The sequence below is a fragment of the Lontra canadensis genome, unplaced genomic scaffold (genome assembly GCF_010015895.1).
Source record: "Lontra canadensis isolate GAN:19392208 unplaced genomic scaffold, GSC_riverotter_1.0 scaffold109, whole genome shotgun sequence".
NCBI lineage: Eukaryota > Metazoa > Chordata > Mammalia > Carnivora > Mustelidae > Lontra > Lontra canadensis.
The window spans coordinates 6,120,689-6,139,041 of record NW_022631103.1 but is presented as its reverse complement, the minus strand read 5'-3'; the positions used below and the strand labels follow the sequence as shown (position 1 = coordinate 6,139,041).

General features: G+C 42.0%; 1 protein-coding gene across 6 annotated transcripts in view; it reads right to left on the bottom strand.

Moving 5' to 3' along the window:
* NFIA (nuclear factor I A) overlaps window positions 1-18,353 on the bottom strand; it is a 362,345-nt gene that overhangs the window by 15,546 nt on the left and 328,446 nt on the right. For 4 of the 6 annotated variants that reach the window (XM_032839786.1, XM_032839785.1, XM_032839791.1 and 1 more), the window contains exon 10: window positions 17,067-17,158. The exons of the other annotated variants lie outside the window; for them this stretch is intronic. In XM_032839786.1, the coding sequence (XP_032695677.1) occupies window positions 17,067-17,158 (92 nt within the window). The remainder of the gene's footprint in view (window positions 1-17,066; window positions 17,159-18,353) is intronic. 6 annotated transcript variants of the gene reach the window in all.

The following is an 18,353-nucleotide window of genomic DNA, read 5'->3' as shown; positions in this document are numbered from 1 at the left end:
CAATGTGGCAGACAGATGAGAATCTGCATATGAGAGAGTCTCTGCTCATCTCATTGGTCAGTCAACCACAGATTACTGAGAAGCATGTTCTTATGCCTAGGTTTTTGTTTTTTTTTTTTCATTTTCATAAACATCTAATTTTGACTCATTCTCCACTGCCCTTTGGATTCTGCTGTTCAAGGCTCTTATAGGAAACAAATTAAAAAAGCAAACAAACAAAAATACTTTTTTTTGGTAAGTTCCTCTGGCAAAATAGTGGCTGGGAGGAATGTGAAACTCAAGATGGTCTGCAGAGTTTCCTGGGGATTTAATGTACCAATGTGTATCTTAATTGTTTTGAAGATGAAATAATTTCACAGTCGACCTTACAGTACAAAGGCTGTACATTGGTTAGTGTGTTGGGAGAGAGATGCAGGCCTCATGTTTCTAATCTGAGGCTGAATCCTTTGGTAAAACAGTAGCCTTATTCTTCTATGATTTTCTTTTAAGAGGAAGAGAGCACCGAATGTGGACACACGCTTGCTTGACAAGGCTCCATGGAAGGCAGGGGCTGAACAGGACAAGTGATTTCCTAGAAGCCGATCGGACACTTGGAGAAGCTGCCTTCTCTCTTCCACAACCTTCGAGTTCATTACTCAGGGCGTCAATCCCTCACTTTACCACGCAGCTTAATTTGTGCCTGGTTCTTATTCCAAGCGAGCAGTCAGGAAGGGGTGCAAATGGGCAGTCCAGATTTGACAGCACTGACCCCAAGGCTGAGGAGCATTAGCGAATTCCATAAGGAGTATCAAGCAGCAGTTCTTAGTTTACAAAGGTCATTGTGATGCAAGGCCCAGGGGAAGAGCCCAGTGAGCAAGCAGCCTTCCTGGAAGATGGTGGGGGTGGGGGAAAGGGGAAGAATGATGTTTTTAGGAGGGTGGGGGTGAACAGAACTTGGTCCATCTTTAGACCTTGACAGGAAAAAATATTTGGGAAAAGGCCAACTGTGAGATACAGCATGGCCCTAGCTGGATGGTAATGATGTAACAAATAGCAACATTCAGAGCTATCCAGATACCAGGGAGAACAACTGGCAGATATTACAATCATTATAAGATGTGAAATTATACCTCTCACTGCTTCATTATCACTATATTTCATAATATTTGTCTAGAAAGGCACACAAAGCCTATCAGGTTAAATTAATCCTAATGATCAATTTTAGTTTTATTCTAATTAAACAATTTCAATTTAATTAATGCGAGCACAGAAATTAGTCAAAATTACAAATGTAAATGTTGAACTTTAAATCAAAGGTCCTCCCTGCTCTCTGCCTCCTGTAGAAGCACTTTAAAGGGTTTGCCTGTGAAAGTGGATGGGAATTTTAACCTTTGTCTATACTGTGAAGGACAAAAGTTAGAAAACTGTGCAAGCAAAAGCTCCCCAGAACACTGACTGGCCCACACCTACATCCACACAACACACACACACACACACACACACACACACACGCACACACATGGCACTCTCCGAAGAGAAATTCCCTGAGATAGACTTTTGAATTACGTGCTTTTGTTCCTGAAGATTCCAATGCACTTGGGCCTGTCTAATGGATATTGGGCTTTTATAAAACACCTTTGTAAAATAGAAACTATGCATCCATTTCCTAAGGTACCTAGGAAACCACCGGTCCCTTGTCTTTCTGGTGTCAGATACCTCGTGTTTCAGTTAAGCTTTGCCTCTGTTTACCCATGTGCCCTTTGAGGTCGTTCCACCTTCCCTGGGCTTTGGGTCTCTCATTTGGAGGTGCTGTTTTATCAGAACCATGCACACTTTATTTCAGAATGCACTTAAAGGTGTATCTGGAAAATGATGGCATCTAGAGTAGATAATCTTTAAGGAAATTACCAGCTTCAATATTCTGTATTTCTATAACTTCAAAAAATTGTAGCATCTTAAAATGGATTTTTGAAAATGGTATGAGGATATGTGCCTGAATCATCCTGTAAAGACATTCAAATAACCCTTCTTCTCCCTTAATAAAAATCCAAAGGAGATGGGATCCAGAGTTCCAAAAATTTGAGGATGGAAAAGATGTGGCAAATGAATTTTTTTCCTAAATGGAAAAAAAAGGCAGAGGGGGTGGCAGCAGGTACAAAAAAAAAAAAAAAAAAAAAAAAAAGGTGAAATAGGAAAAAAACACCATGAAAAGAAATGCATTTCATTTTTTGTATTTAAACACTTTTGTACTGGTGAATCATATCTAAGAACAGGTCTGTAGTGTCACAGAGTCTTGGTCTTAGAAGAATGTTATATGTGGCCTAAGATTCTATGTTACCACTCTTATATTCATAAGATAGCCACAACTTCTTTTTCCACAAGGAAGCCTTCATACATGATCTTCCATCTTCCCAATTGCATATGAGAATTATTTGATAGCATTCAATCCACTATCACTGTTCGGGGACATTACAGGAGAACAGCAGAGTAATTTAACAATATAGTTGATTAGTGTAATAATCATCATTAAATGGTAGTAATGATAGTGGGATTCCCCTTACCTTGGTTAATGACTATAGACAATTCATTTCTTGACTGCCAGTGGTAGAAATGGTTTTTGAAATATTAACTTCTGCCCCATGGGAATGACACTTAGCCCACCACATTTAATTTTTGACCTTCACTGAACAGCATGATCCTAATCCCTTGATTTTATAATCTTAACTAGGAAACATTAAAATATGGATTGACTCCAGTTGGCAGGAATCTTTATGTTCTTTTCACTAAAAAAGCTATAAATCCAATGGTTGACCTTTTATTTCCAGGTCACAAATGACACCCACTCAACTTTTGTCCATTCACATAGGATTTATGTTAGGGTCTACAGGTATAAGCCATGAAAGTTGAACTTTAATGAAATGTCTTTCAAAGATATGCACTTAACCAAAAATTTCCCACAAAACAATGAGCAGATAGCTTTTTAAAAATAGCTATTATATCCTTAGGTTCATGGCTGGCCTCAACTAAGTCTATTTTTCACTTGTAGTAAGTTTCCTCTAATACTGTTATTTTTCCGAGGGTAAAAATTAGGCGTGTGTTTGGGATGATAATAGGACCTTCATTCTCAACTTAGATTTCTAAACCTTAAGATTTCTGAAATGTTCTCTCTTGCCATCACCAAAATTCATCTATCTCCAGCTGAAAAACGTTCCCTGTCCTTTTTCACAAAATCAATTGTATTGATGGGAGGCATTCTGTGTTGTCAATCAGGGAAATGTGAGTTGATGGGACCCCAAAGCAGTGAGCGAAGGTACAGAATACCAAACCTGCTCAGGTCCACACCATCTGAGGGAGATCAATGCTTCCCATAACACTCCTCCTGTCATGTAGCACCCTAACTGTCACAATTAATAATGTAGAAGGGGTTGATTAACTTAAGTAAAGTGCTCTCTGCTGTGTAAACACATAAAGGTCTATGAGGCAATATGTAAATAAATAAATAAATAAAAATAAAAAAGGAAAAAGGAAAAGGGGAAAGGAAGGAACAAAACACCATTTTTATTTTTCATGTGGATGCGTTCTCACTTTCCATTCTTCTCTTGTAACAATTACTGTACCAGCCTCTCTGACAGAGTCAATAAATTGATCTGGGTCTTGATGCAGCAGCAAAGCAGACTGATCTGATATGCCATTATATGCGGTAGCGGGGAGGGAGGAGCGGGGGTCGGGGTGCACTTGGGTGGCCGAGGGCAACGGGGAGAAATCAGCAAGGGCAAGCCAGCATTGCTCTGGATAGGTAATTAACGCTCTACATGGAGTTTCTGGAAGAGATGATCGCATCCCTGTGTGCTTGTGTGCCTGAGCAGGTGCACGTGCATGCGTGTGTGCGTGCATGTGTGTGTGTTGAGAAGGGACAGAGAAAAAGACACCTTCAACTTGGCTAAAGGATGCAGCCTAAGTAATACCGTATGCGCCACTTATTGAGGTCCCTGCGGTATTTCAGTCACTCAAACCGATCTGCAATTCAATGAGGATCACCACCCCATTAGAACTAATCATGTCAGCTGTGTATCTGACAAAATAAACATTCAGAAACTGTGCTCCTAGGTTCATAACTTGTTTTTGCACTGGGATTTTTTTTTTCTTCTCTCCCTCATCCAGCATAAAGTTTAATAGTTTTTTAATATGAAATTATAACATCCATACAAACTCTCCGTATGCATTCCTCAGCGTATTTTGCTTCCCAACCAGAAACTGCAGCTGTTAGCGGAGCTTTAACTTGCTCCTTGGGAGTATGCTAAGTATGTTCTTAATAAATAAATATCATTCCACTAGCTAATGAGAGAATTAATGGCACAACTTATGGAAAACGGACGTGGGAGGATGGTGGGGGTGGGAGGGACGGGACTCAGCTTAGGGAGAAAATGACCAGATTACCTCTGGGGTTTTCGCCATATTAACATTTCTGGGTTTCTACTGGCAATCACAGGTCCCTGGTCCGAAAGATGAATAAGATGTTTCCCGCCTGACCTCTGGTGCTTTATAGAAGTTCAATTCTAAGGCGTGAACAAAGCAGCAGCACACACCAGCTCTCCGTGCACCAGGGAAGGGGGCCCGGGGCTTTCTAATCTGGCTGTATTGAATCTTCCTAAAGCTCTAAGTGGAATCCATGAATTGACTTATAATTTTATAAATATGACATCTGAGGTTCAGAAAGGCTAAAAACTACCCCTAAGATCACTGTACTTGTCTCCAACTACCATAACAAAACATCCTGAACTAGGTGCCTTAAACAACAGGTAAATATCCGAAAATTTTCTCACAGTCCTGGAGGCTGGGAAGTCCAATATCAAGGTCCCAGCAGATCTGTACCTGATTTTTACCTGAGGGTGCTCTTCCTGGCGTGCAGATGGCTGCCTTCTCACTGAATCCTCACATGGCAAGACTGAACTCTCTGGTGTGTCTTCTGATGCAGGCACTAATCCTGCTGTGAGGTGCTGCCCTCACCTAATCCTATCTCCCAAAGTCCCTGTCTTCAAATACCATTGCAGTGGGGGCCAGGGTTTCTGAATATGAACTTTGACAGGACGGGGGTGGCGGTGGGAGGAAAGGGGGAACAACATGATTCCGTTGACATTAGTCACATACAGAGATAAATCAAAATCAAGTCTGTCTGGCTCCAAGGCTGATGTCTTCTCTACTCTATTACACTGCCCAGAAGAGGAGGGTACCTCACAATCATGGGTCTCCAAACTACTACTGTCTGTAAAATCCTGTACCTACGGAGTGTTCATGCAAGCATGTTTAAAGTTTCTTCACATAGACAGATCCCACTGCATCCTTCATCTGCTTTCCACCTTCCACAGAATAAAGTCCAACTGCCTTACCATTGTCTAAAGTCATGTATTTATTCATGACTAGACCCTAACTTCCAAGCCTCATTATTCAGCATCCTCCGCCATTTACATTAACAGGTATACCAAACAGAGTATAGTTCTTCAAACACACACCGCTACTCTTCTGCATGTGCTCTTCCTCTTGCCTGGAGTGGAATGCTGTACCCGCCAGGCAGGTCTCTCTCCTTTGCAACCAGCTCATGTGTCATTCTACTCTAGAATGTCTTCCATGAGTCCCCTGCTTCTCTCCAGACTTAATGACCTTACTCTCTGTACTCCTTATAGATTAGGCATACTTCAATTGTTTCATTTATCACATCTTACTACACTTTGTTTACATTTTTCCCAGAAATCTGTAAGCAAGGTATAGCAGGGACTGGATACACGCACACACACACTCCCCTCTGCCAGCCCAGTGTGGTTCCAAGAATATAGTAGGTGCTCAGTAAATTCTGTTGTTTTTTTTTTTTTAAATCCTGTCTCCACGATCAATCACATTGCTGATGAGTGGGGGACATAAGCTATGTATCCAAATATTTTGACTCCTAGTCTAGTGCTGCTTATAGCCTACCAAGATGCACAGGTCCCTACTACGGTCAGTTCCCTTACTAGAATTTTCTATCATATTGTCCTTCCATCCCCCCTGACTATGTAACGCCTTCCCCATATGCACACAAAATGGCCAGGGGTCTGTGGCAGGGGCATCATACTTGAGAGGGGCAGAGGCTATGTGCCATGAGAACTGGCCTTAAGTTTCCCCCAACTACTCAGGGCAACAGGAGACACTCAGCATATCCTGCCTTTTGGAAGGGAGCATTGAAGGCTTTCCACATTATTAAGGCAGCACAGAGGGGGTCTGAGGTTGCCCTTCAAGTTCAAGTCTGGGCTGCAGCTCCATTATCCCAACACATTCAGAGTGTGGGAGGGAGGCGGGAGGGCCAGGAACACAGGCCAGGACAGCCTGTCCTAACCCAGTGTCCCAGCCCCAACGCAGGGATCCAGCTTATCACAAGCTCCTGTGATTCATTAGTTAATGTGTAAAGCATTTGGAAAGTGGAAAGCTAATTAGAAGTGCTAAGTTATTTCATCTCTGCTGTAAAAGAAGCAATGTGAAGCCTAAGGAAAAATTCTCATGCAAATATTTTGGGGAGGCGTGTGCTACGGAATGTAACTCAATGAATAGGCTCCATTGAGTGGTTATATCTCAAAAAGAGAGGCCCCTGATAAAAGAATGTGCCTCCTTCTCAATAAACAAACAGGAAGGTAAACAAGTGGGTGTGAGAAAAGTGGGCAGGAAGAGTCACTGAGAACTCACGTGAGAGCTTTGAAAATCTCACTTTAGACAATAGGTCCTGGCCTTGAAACTCTGTCCGTGGGACCTTCAAGGTCTTAGGCTCCTGAGAAAGCCTGGGAAAGCCTGTGCCTCAAAGGAACCCCCTCCTAACGTGAAAGGTTATTTTTTAGAGCGCAGGAACATTCTGGAAAGCGAATTCCTCAGGAAGGGGAGTTTCCCAGGCAGGGGCTTTGTGGAAAGGGGGACAGTTGGCCACCTGTACTGCCTCTCTCCTCACAGTTCACAGAGCGGGGCCAATCAACTCATTTTCCTGTTCTCTGAACTCTGTTGACTCAAGCTCAGCAAAACCAGGCTCTTTTCTTTTGCAAAGGAAGCATCTGGTTCCAAGTCATAAAAGAGAAACCCAGAACCCATTGCTGACTGTTTGATAAGCACCCGGGAGGGCACGCGGAGGGCACTGTTTCACTGGGTTCCCTTGCAATTACAAAGGGACATGTCTTCAAACTCAGTCTTTTCAGAGTTCCAGTTTACCGGGAGAAAGTTGACCCAGACTGTGGGAGCTGGTCAGCACAAAACTCCAGTATGTCTGCCTGGATCCTGGACTCGGACGGAGGGCTGAAATGATCATACCTAGTGTGTGATCGCTACACACGCACGCACTCACACTCATATGTGCATGTGCATGCATGATATACATGTTTCTTAGACATGCAGGGAGCACTGAGTATAGAGGAAAGGCACTGTAAGAAGGCAGGCATCAAGGGATGAAGGGGGTCAAGTACAGCAAAAGGAGTTAAAAGCACATGACACCTATCAGAGAGTGCGAAGGAGGAACATGGCAAATACTGCAATCAGTTTACCCACGATCTATGGCCCCTACTTTCTTGGGGCAGTTTTGTTTAGGGAGGACAACAAAACCACCCCAGGGTAATAGATCACAATTTTAGCCCATCAAGATAGTTCTGTGCTAGCTTTCCCAGCATTTTTTGCAGCTAAAAATTCAATGTAATCTAGTTTTAGTCAGTGAGACTAAAGAGAAATTTGCTAGCAGGAAGCAGGGGAGTAGTATGGCAGGGCTTTTGTTTCCCCGATGTAAGAGGAATAATGGAGTAGAATATGGGCATGATGTCTGGAGCTGCAACAGCCATTCTGCAACCAGAGGCACCAAGCATGAGGATGAACAGACAGCATGCTGAGGGTGGTAGAGCAGATCGTCTGCAAGAGCATGGGTTCCTGCTGGCATCAACAGCAGATGAGACAAGGCCAACAACCACACAGATTTCATGGGAGGAAAAGAACCCTGATTGGCTTAAGTCACACTTAATTAGTTCTCTTCTATCAGGTAGTTGATATTGTGGCCTTCATTTCATAGATGAAGGGACTGAATTTTAAAGGGTAACATCCAAGATCACTCTGATGAAAGGCACAGCTACGATGTGAAAATAGGTCTTACTCTTTAATTCATGACTTTTTCCTTGTTCCCCCCAAATAAATCAGGCCGTGAGTACCAAATATATTTCCCTTAGTATCTTGGAACATTCCCTGATCAGAAGCATCATTATCAAGATCCATCCTAGGACTGGAAATTTTGACAGCAATTCTGCAATTAATGCTGGGGTTTTCTGGCTTCATTGCACGGCTGTCATCAAACTCTGACCTCACTCCTCTTAGTTCTCTACACAAATTCTCACCTTCTGTTTCCAAGCTTTCCTCCCACTTCATTTTCAGCCTCCTTTTTCCCACAGTCCCAAAGGCTAATTAAATGGATACCAGATTCTTTTTTATCCTTCTTCCATAAGATCTAAAATTTCAGGTGTAAGCTCCCTCTTATCTTCCCCTTGTCCCTGGCCACTGATCTCATTTGAATACTGAGAAGTGGCAAGTGAGGAAGGAGACAGGATTATGGATCACCTATTGTGTGTCAAATCCCAAGTAGGCACCTCATTCTTTCACTAATCATCCATTTGCTTTAACTAAGAAGCTTCCCCAAATCTTTTTGGAGCAAGGCAAAAACCAAACAGAATGGCTAAAACCAAACTAAAACATGTGACTTAAAGGTAATAAGGTTACAGAAGTATCAGAAGGGAGGGAGAAGGCACCTGGGTGGCTCAGTCGGTTAAGCATCTGCCTTCAGCTCAGGTCGTGATCTCAGGGTCCTGGGATCAAGCCTCGTGGCAGGCTCCATTATCAGCTGGGAGTCTGCTTCTCCATCTCCCTCTGCAACTCTCCTCTTGCTCTCTCAAATAGATAAATAAATAAAATCCTACTTAAAAAAAATAAAAAAACCCCCAAAAACTGAGGGTGGTAAAAGAGACCAGTCCCTAGAACTGATGCTCTCACTTTGCCCAGAAGTGAAGTCTGTAGCTGAAGACATCTAAAATGTGCTGCTGAATTAAAAACTGAAAGATGAGGGTTCTGATTATTGAAAAGTATATCTTAATAGTGTCTCATAACCTATCAGTGAGGTAGCTATCAAGTGTACCAGAAGAGAATGCACAGGTTGGTATGGGAGATGGGAGGCTGGGGCGGGGGGGGATTCACTCTAGCCCACACTAGTACAGAGGGAGGGGAAGCACACTGCATGAGTAACTCATCCTGGTGAGGCGTTGCTGACTACGTAACACTCGGGACCGAAGTTGAGAGCAAATGAAAAAAATGACCAGGCACTGCCTGTCCCTTCAGGGTCTAGTCAGGGAGGTATATGCATTTGCTGTCAGTCCTTATGACACTCAGAGACGGTTTACTCTTGGGGAGTCTCTTCTTCCTTGGGGCACAATTGAGCTGAATAGGAGAAATGGTGTGCAGAGGAATAGATGTGCCCAATCAATCAGGCTTTGAGGGTACCTTTCGGTCAGACACTCAATGGAAGGATCTATGGGGTTATAATCTTTAGGGGAGGGGTTGTCGTAATTTGCTAGATGGTTGTTTGAGATCCAGAGTTTGGCAGGTAGGTTCTGGCCATATCTATACAGCAGCACAAGAGGATGTGCTGAAAGGTTCACCTAAGACCTTGCCTAACGGGGCACATTGAAGGGAGCCAGGGCTTGGGAATCAGAAGTGGGTTTGTGTTCTGGCTCTACTGATCCCTGGCTAGGTGGTTCCAGGGAAGTCATGTCTTCTCTTCAAACCTCAGTTTTTAAATCTGTATAATGGGATAACAATAATAATGGTTCTGCTTACTTCAGTGGGTTGCTCTTAAGATCAAGTGAGAAAATACTTTGTAATCCAGAAACTACTATTTAAATATGAGTTTAATTATCAACTGAACAATAAAAGCTATCATTTGTTGAATGTTTGGTTGGAGCCAAGCATTTACTTTCTTTATACCAGTAGAATTTAAGACTTAAGACAACCACAAGAGATGATATAATGACTATTCTACAGTTAATAAGCCAAACCAGAAAAATTGAAACACCAAGAAAAAAGGAAAGGAAAGGAAAGGAAAGGAAAGGAAAGGAAAGGAAAGGAACACATACATGTTTCTAAGTGATGGAATAAAGCTCCACCCAAGATCTGAAAAGGAAGCCCACAATCCCAGCTGCTCTGCTATCTGGTCTCTGGGCAGAGGCTAGCTGTTCTCACAGATGCCGACTAACATCATTAGTAAAGGTCCTTTTTCCCAGGCAGGATGAGAGAATGAGCTCAGTCTTATTTTACAGGCGCATGAACTAATCGGAAACTGGGGCAGGTCTTCAGAAGGACCAAACACAACATCAGTCCTATCCCACGGGACCCAATTTCTAGGCTTCTAATTCCTTGATGTAAGAGCATGAGTCAACCCTAGACCATTTTAAAGAGAAAGTGGTCATTAACATTTCACTAACACTAACTAAGCATGCAGTTGCCATTTGGGAAAAAGAAATTTGAGAGACAAACTGGTTCAAATCTCGGCTACATCTTTTACTCGGGGTGATGTATTCTTCTGAAAGTTCAGTTTCCTCACCTGTAAAATGGGGATAATAGCACCAGCCTCAGAGGACTCTGAGTACTGTAAGCAAAGCAGGCAGAGTATCAATTTGACCAATAAAATTTGCTACTATTTCCAAAGTCAGGAGGAGATGAAAATTTACCTGTCATTCTGTGGGCTTGTAACCTAAATGCTCAAATCCAATTCTAACTAGGGGGGAGGTTAATCTTTTTTTTTTTTTTTTTCATTTAAGGAAATATCAGTTTGTTGCCTTTGCAATTCTCTAGCTAGTTCCCTGAACTTCTGTGGGTATCTAACTTTCTCCAGACAGGCAGCACAGGGCAGGGTGGGGAAGAGGCGGGGGATGGCTTCTGCTCATTGGAGTGTGATCTGAGGTGAGCTTGGTGCTGAGGGTGAGGATGTTACACAAGGAGGGAGAGTTTCTTGGAAATGAGGGGTGAGGGAGCTACCAGCTGACATGACTGCAGCAGGAAAGGATTCTAATTTTATCTGCTCGGTCCCGAGGAGATAGAACCCAACAAAAATGTCACTCTTCTTAGGCTGGGCTCAATAAAACCTTATTTACCAGGTCACAGATAAATGGGAGGAAATTAAAGCTAGGAAGAAAAAAGGTAAATGACATGAGAATCAGAACCACATCATCAGACCAGAGTCAGACATGGGCAGAAAATGGTTTAGCCTTTCTGCCCCTTCCATTCTTTGGAAAGTTCTTTTACCCAACTCTGTGGTCTCAAAGCCTCTTAGGCAAATCCCTATTGTAACTGGTATCACCCCACATTATTAATGTTGTTGTTGTCATTACTATTATTATGATTTGTTATATCAGTGTCCTCTACTAATCTCTGAACAACTTGGGAATTGTTACTCCTCATTCTGTAGGTGTTGGCAATACTGTAAGAAATGATGAGTAAGCGAAGAAAGAAACTTATGAAGAGTTTCATAGATTGCCTATGCTTTGGTTTCTCAAGCTGAGCTTCAGGAATATGACACAGAATGACAACAGATTGAAATGCCTCCCATATCTGCCACCTCCCCACATTCCTATGCATCCCCACCAAAGGCAGACAATGGGGCATATGTCTCTAATTTAGCCATGCAGGGACCTCTCCAGATCAGCCGATTTTCAGCATTGCGAGAAGTGTGTGGCTTGTGCATACGTGTGTGAATTTCATGAAGCAAAGGCAGTCACACTGCTCACAAGTTGGGAGCTAAATGATTTATTAAGCAAAGGTTACAGCACCCATGCCTTTTTGTCAACAAATCAGGCCCATGCCATGCCAAGCGATTCTTCTAATAACCGAAATGGTAATTTGGTTTTAAATAGCATTTCAGATACCACAATTCTGTTGATGCAGAACAGTGATAGATTTGGGTGGCAGGGAAGAAATGCCTATTTTTAATATTGTTTGCACTCATTTTTCATTTTAAGGAATTAGTTCTCATTGGAGTTCTGCAGGTTAAGCATTTTATTTGAACATTCTGATTAAACTAGAACCTGAATCAAAATGAGTTCTTTGCTCAGTCCTTCTGTGTGGGAATTGGTATTTCTATTTATTACCTGGTGATGAAATATTAACTTCTTTTCTCTAAATAAATGCCTCCTCTTAATGGCTCTTGTTTTCTGGGATCAGATTAAATTATGGGATGCAATTGAAATGGTCATTGGCTTTCTGCTATTTGAGATGATAGCATGTCCTCTATTATATTATATCATTCAGTGGGTGTGCAGGGGACATTAATAGTGTCCAAAGTGAAGTACATACTCTATGCCCCAGAGACTTTTCTATATGTTAATATCAACCATCCTGGGACAAATTTGAAAAAGAAGAGATTCGGGGTGGGGCCAGGGGTTCATGTTTTCTCAAAACACACAGGTGTTCTGCAAGCTACAGGGAGGTGGTCACCCCCCCATTTCAATGGTGAGTTACCAAGTGGAGGATGCAGAGAGATAGGAGGCAAATGATGAGAGTAGCAGAGAGAGCAGAAAAACAGGAAAAATAACTGGGCAGGAATGTTCAAGCACAGTCAAAGCTGGGGTGAAATATACAATGCAATCACAAGGCTAGCTTGGAAAGAAAGCTAGCTCAGGGCAAGGCTAAAAAGAAGGCAATTCTGTCTCAGTGAAGGGAGGAACTCTCTGGAGAAAAAAAACAGACTGGAAGGGAAGGAGGAGAAAAAAATGGCTTTCAATTATCCACGTTATCTTTCCCTACCAATCATTACTGATGATGAATTGGTGCAATAAAAGCCAATATTCAATTTTTCCAATTTACATGGAAAGAAGTCCATAATATATTGTTAAAGGGAAGAAACAGCAGGTTATCCAACAGTGTATATAATATGATCTCATTTTTGCAGTACGCTTGTATGTGTAGCAACAGTCTGGATGGATTTATATGGAAATGTTAACAGTAGGACTACAAGTGATTTTTATTATTTCTCCCATCTGTATTTTCCCCAATTAACATGTATCATGACTGTAATAAGAAAAAGTCATTATTTTTAAACTTCCTTATGAATCATTTAGCTTCAAGCAATATAGTCTGACTACCTTCTATGGGGAGGGCATGAGAAACAGTATTTTCGGAGAAGTCAGCACACACTCACAGTGGATTTTGTTGATAAACTGTCTACTTGTCCTGTCTGTTTTACAGAATTTTTATGCTCTTAAGAGGGGAAAGGGCCATTAGAGTTTATCTAATGATTACATTTTAAAAGTTGTGGTGAAATTCACATAGCATAAAATGTACCATCTTAACCATTTTTAAGTGACTTTGGAACAGCCACACTGTTTTGCAACTACCACTACACCAAGCATCTCCAGAACTCTTTCCATCTTGCAAAACTGAAACTCCATACCCATGAAACAATGAGTCTCCATTCTGCCATCCCCACCCTCCATACCCCTTGCCTTCTGCCCCCTCCCTGCCGCCAGGCAACCACCATTTTCCTTTTCCTCTCTATGAATCTCCAGGGACCTCATGGAGTAGACTCACACAGTAGGTGTACTTTTGTGACTGGCCCGTTTGACTTAGCATCAGATCTTCAAGGTTCACCCACGTAGCGTACTGCAGAATTTCCCTCATTTTTAAGGCCAAATAATATGTGCTATATATTTCAGTAACATGTGTAGGCCACATTTGGTTTATGCCATTTGCCTGTTAATGGAGACCTGGGCTGCTTCCACCTTCTGGTTGTTGTGAATAGTGCTGCTAAGAATACGGATGCACCAATACCTCTTCAAGACCTTGCTTTCAATTCTCCTGGGTGTAACCAAGGATTAGATTTTAATGCAGTCTCTGACTTTTTTTTTTTTAAGATTATTTATTTATTTATTTGACAGATAGAGATCACAAGCAGGCAGAGAGGCAGGCATAGAGAGACAGAGGAGGAAGCAGGCTCCCCGCTGAGCAGAGAGTTTGATGCGGGGCTCAATCCCAGGACTCTAGGATCATGACCGGAGCCAAAGGCAGAGGCTTTAATCCACTGAGCCACCCAGGCGCCCCTGCATTCTCCGATTTAAAAGCAGGGAGTAGCCCAGTAGTACTGCTGAGAGCTGAGCATCATCAGTCAGGGTTTGAATACCTGCAGGGAAAGGTGTTCACCAGCTCATGGGGCTGTGCAGCACAGTGGTTAGAGAACGCATGCCTCGGAGTCAGGCGAACTGGGTACAAATTCTTGCTCCATGTCTCACTGCTTATGGTCATGGGAAAATGAACAATCTCTTTAGGTCTCAGTTTCTACATCTACAAAGTGGAGATAATTAGATCTACACTATTGGGTGCCTGAAAAGATTAGTTGGGTAATGCACTTTAGGTACTCGGTACACAGAATTGTGCTCAATGAATAGAAGCTATATATCATTAAAGAATACTTTGTAGAAAGTAAGGTCTTGTGATATTAAAAAGTCTATGCAGTGGTTCAAATGCTATCTGCTAGAAAAAATAGAGACCATGTCTAATCTGTCTCCCAGAGGTTGATATTTAGGCATTTGAACAGATTTCCACTGGGAACTGGCCTTTTGGAGAAAGGGACACCATTTTACTTTGCATTTGTTTATGGATTTATGTGCAGGTTACTTCTTCTGCATTTGTAAAGCTCAAGTATCTGCTTGGGTGACTCTTCAATTTTTATTTCTCTAAAGGTAGAAAGCAAATGTTGTCCTCCCAATTAATACAAATTTCATGCTTTAGTAACAAAAGTATCAATATAGAATAAATGCAAGCTTGCTTAGAAAATTACTAATCTGCAGGCCTTGCTTAAATTAAGTCTTAGACAATTCCTGTGGGGGGGGGAAACCTTTTCTGAACTAAGGTCTTCTTAAAAAGGAGATTATTTTTTAAGTATATGACCATTTTTATCTATATCTATATATGTCTAACACTCTAAATGGTTCCAGAAAGTAGTTCCTTTTTAGAAAAAAAAAGAGTTAATATATACACCTTAAAACTAAGATATTTTGAGCACATAATTTTTATCTCAGGATATATATGGTGGTTTTTTTTTAAATGACAATTCCATTAGCACAGTTTCTCCCAAGACAATTGTGGATGGCTTTGTTCAAGACAAACGTGGCAGGTGTCACTGTGATAAGAAACATTTAAGCTGTTGTCCCTATGATGCCAAATATTTAACGGAAACCAAAAAAATTCAGTTCCAGATGACAAAATTGGGTCTAAATGACATCATTCATCCAGATGCGTGGAAAATCTGGATTTTCAAGAATTGAATTTTTGTGGTCAACATCATGAAGACTCAGTTTCTGCGTTAAATAAGGCATTTGTGAAACAAAGCCATTTTGGAATAGAACACGTTTTCATTATAGAGAAACAAATTGAAAGGAACACAGGGTACCATTTCAGTGCTGTGAATCACAGATTACATAAAAAAAAATACGATGTAAAAGACAAACAGGACATTTCCAAGCTGCATTTTTGAGGTTCTTCACGAAGTAACCCGACCACACTGGGGCTTTGAGAAAAGCAATCATTCAACATAGAGACACTGTCCCCAGTTCTCCCTTCCCACTGAACTTGAACACATGCGCCGAAAGTACAAAATGAAATGACTGTGTCTTTGAGGTAATTATTCAACTTCAAACTCACCAGTTAAGCATTTGGAGGTATGGGAACATAAGTGATACGCTGGAACAATTTTACAGGAGGTCCTGAATAGATGTTCATCCCAGAAGCCACGGACACGCCAGTTTCAGGAGAAACAGCAGAAGTGGGAAACTCAAGAGTTAACCTTCTGCCCTCCCTTCTTTCTCCCCTTCTCCTCCCAGCTGCCTCCTCCCAGGCTGTACTTTCTGTGACCCTGCTTCCCCGTAAGGAAGGTTTCAGAAGCAGCGCAGTTTCACCTGCGCTGTTGACACAGCAATAAACTAAAATCCTTTACTGAGAGAGCGCCAATGGACCCAGGAAGGCAAATCTATCCCGTTGATAAGCATCTGGTCCTACTCTTATAAACAAAGACAAGTAGTTACCAATTCGGCATCTGGAGAATACACACCCAGGCATATGCACAAAATATCTCAGAGAATTTATTTTCAAACCACATGCTAAGAACCTCACAAAGAAAATACTCTCTTTATGTTGATTATGATGGTATATGCTTACTGTCTAATCAGGAAATCAGTGAGTCGTTCCTCTCAAAACTTGAATCTAATTCCATTTTGCAAACTTCTAAACATCACCACACCCAGTACCTTTGAACTCCAAAAGTCTCTCACTGTGTCCAACAGCAGCCATTTCAAAACCTTGAAAAGAGATTTCTTCTCTTTGACCGATACTAGCACAAAACACAACTGTCTACCGAGAAACAAGCTCTAGAGGAGCAGGAGAATCAACTTTTCTCAATCGTCTACCTCAACGTATGACATTATATTCATATACATCCCCTCCCGCCCACTGCACCTTGCTCCCTCATGGCCAGCGTACAAAGTGACAGATACCACCTACTTCTGTGCAAACACCAGCAGCTTAATAGGACTCACGAACCCTTTCTTTCCCTTTCTTTCAGGTTCCTGGGGACCCGAAAACAAAAACAGAAGAGGGGCTGGTTCCTCATTCCCAGGATGCACTCTGATTTCATGGGCAGCCCGAGCTGACTTTTCCAGGCAGGGGTGGACTTCTGTCCGGTTGCAAGTGGAGAGACATGAATTCCCAGATGAGGAAACACACTATCTAGCCCTGGGAAACCTTTCTTGCCATAGCAAAAGCAGTTCTGGCACAGAAGCCTTCCTCCTCTACCCCCTCAATAGGAGACACAAAAATCGCAGACAGCGTTTTTCCACGATTTCTGAGGACACAGGGAAATGTGGCTGAAGGGCCGGGAAGGTTGGGGTTGGGAGGAAAAGGGACTGAACAGGGGCTGGGAAATGCAGCCTGTTGTGCCGAAAGACAAGTTACAATGCACCTGGCGAATAAAACAAGCTGCACCACATACAGAAAAGATGAGAGCGGCCCACCTGTGTCTGTTGAGGGATATTTACAAAGCTTGGATCCCGTGGTCCAACACTGACGAATCGGTTTGCGGGGGAGGTGCTGGGTGTCGAGTAGGCTGTGAAGGGAAGGGACACATGCGTTCAGGAAGCAGCACGAGATTGCACACACAAACAACACCAAAACACACAGTCTCCGAGCCTACGCAGCTGATTAACAAGGAAATGTGCAAACACTGGAGCTAGCAAAGGGATCCGGCTAGCAAGGGCATTTTAGACAGTTATAAAAGGGAAGGGGTGTTGGGTTCTAAAGACTGTCGGAATAAAACGATGTCAAATTGGGTCTCAGATGGGTTCTTTTCTCCTTCCAGCATACAAATTAGAACATGCAGGACATTTGCAAAGTATACTTTTGGAGTAAAACATGAGCTCTGGGGCCAGAAAGAGATATCCTAGTCCTTAGAGCACAAGGGAGAGAGAAATGAGGTAGGAAGGGGAGGAGAGCAGTTCATTTTATAACCTTGCTTTTCACACTATGGCACTTCCAAAAATCCTGAGATATTCCTGCACCTCTATAGCTAAATATCAAAGAGGAGTCTTTAGAGAAGGAATTAATGGCTTCTCCAGAAAGGAGGTGGAAAACCATTGAGAACCAGCTGTCTTTATAGGCTTCGGGAAAGTATCTAGAATCTCTATGAAGCACCAGATGTGCTTAAAATATTAACACCTGTAGTCTTCCAATCCTAGAACATTTCTGTTAAGGCACAAACTATCAAGAACCCATGAAAACCAAGATACCACACTAAAATCACAGTACAGTTTACCAGCCTTTCACAGTTCATGAAAGTTTGGTCGTTGGTTTTTATAGTTTCGGTTTTTATATTTAAATTTGAGAGTTTCACTCCAGTGAGAAAAAACCTCGGTGGCTTTGCTGTTTCATCGGCTTATACACCCAAATGTGTATTTGGTCGTTTGGTGACCTGCAATTCACCTCTTTACCACAAATTCCCAATATTTATTCATATTCCTTCTTTGTACCAGAACTTTCAGATAGACTCTTGCTTAATTTCAAATTAAACAACACTTGCAAAAGGCCCAATTTTTTTGGATTAACCTTAGACACAAGCCATCTAAAAGATGAAAAGGATTTGCAGTTTTTAAAAACACAGATAACTAAGGGAATAATACCAAATTCCTTTGCCAGATTTCTTTGTTTTCCTTTTTGGCATCATCTGCTTGTCTTCGATTTTCTGTCTTACAGAAAACTGCTCAGACTTCTTGTTTCCTTTGTTGAGCACATCTAGAGATAAAATG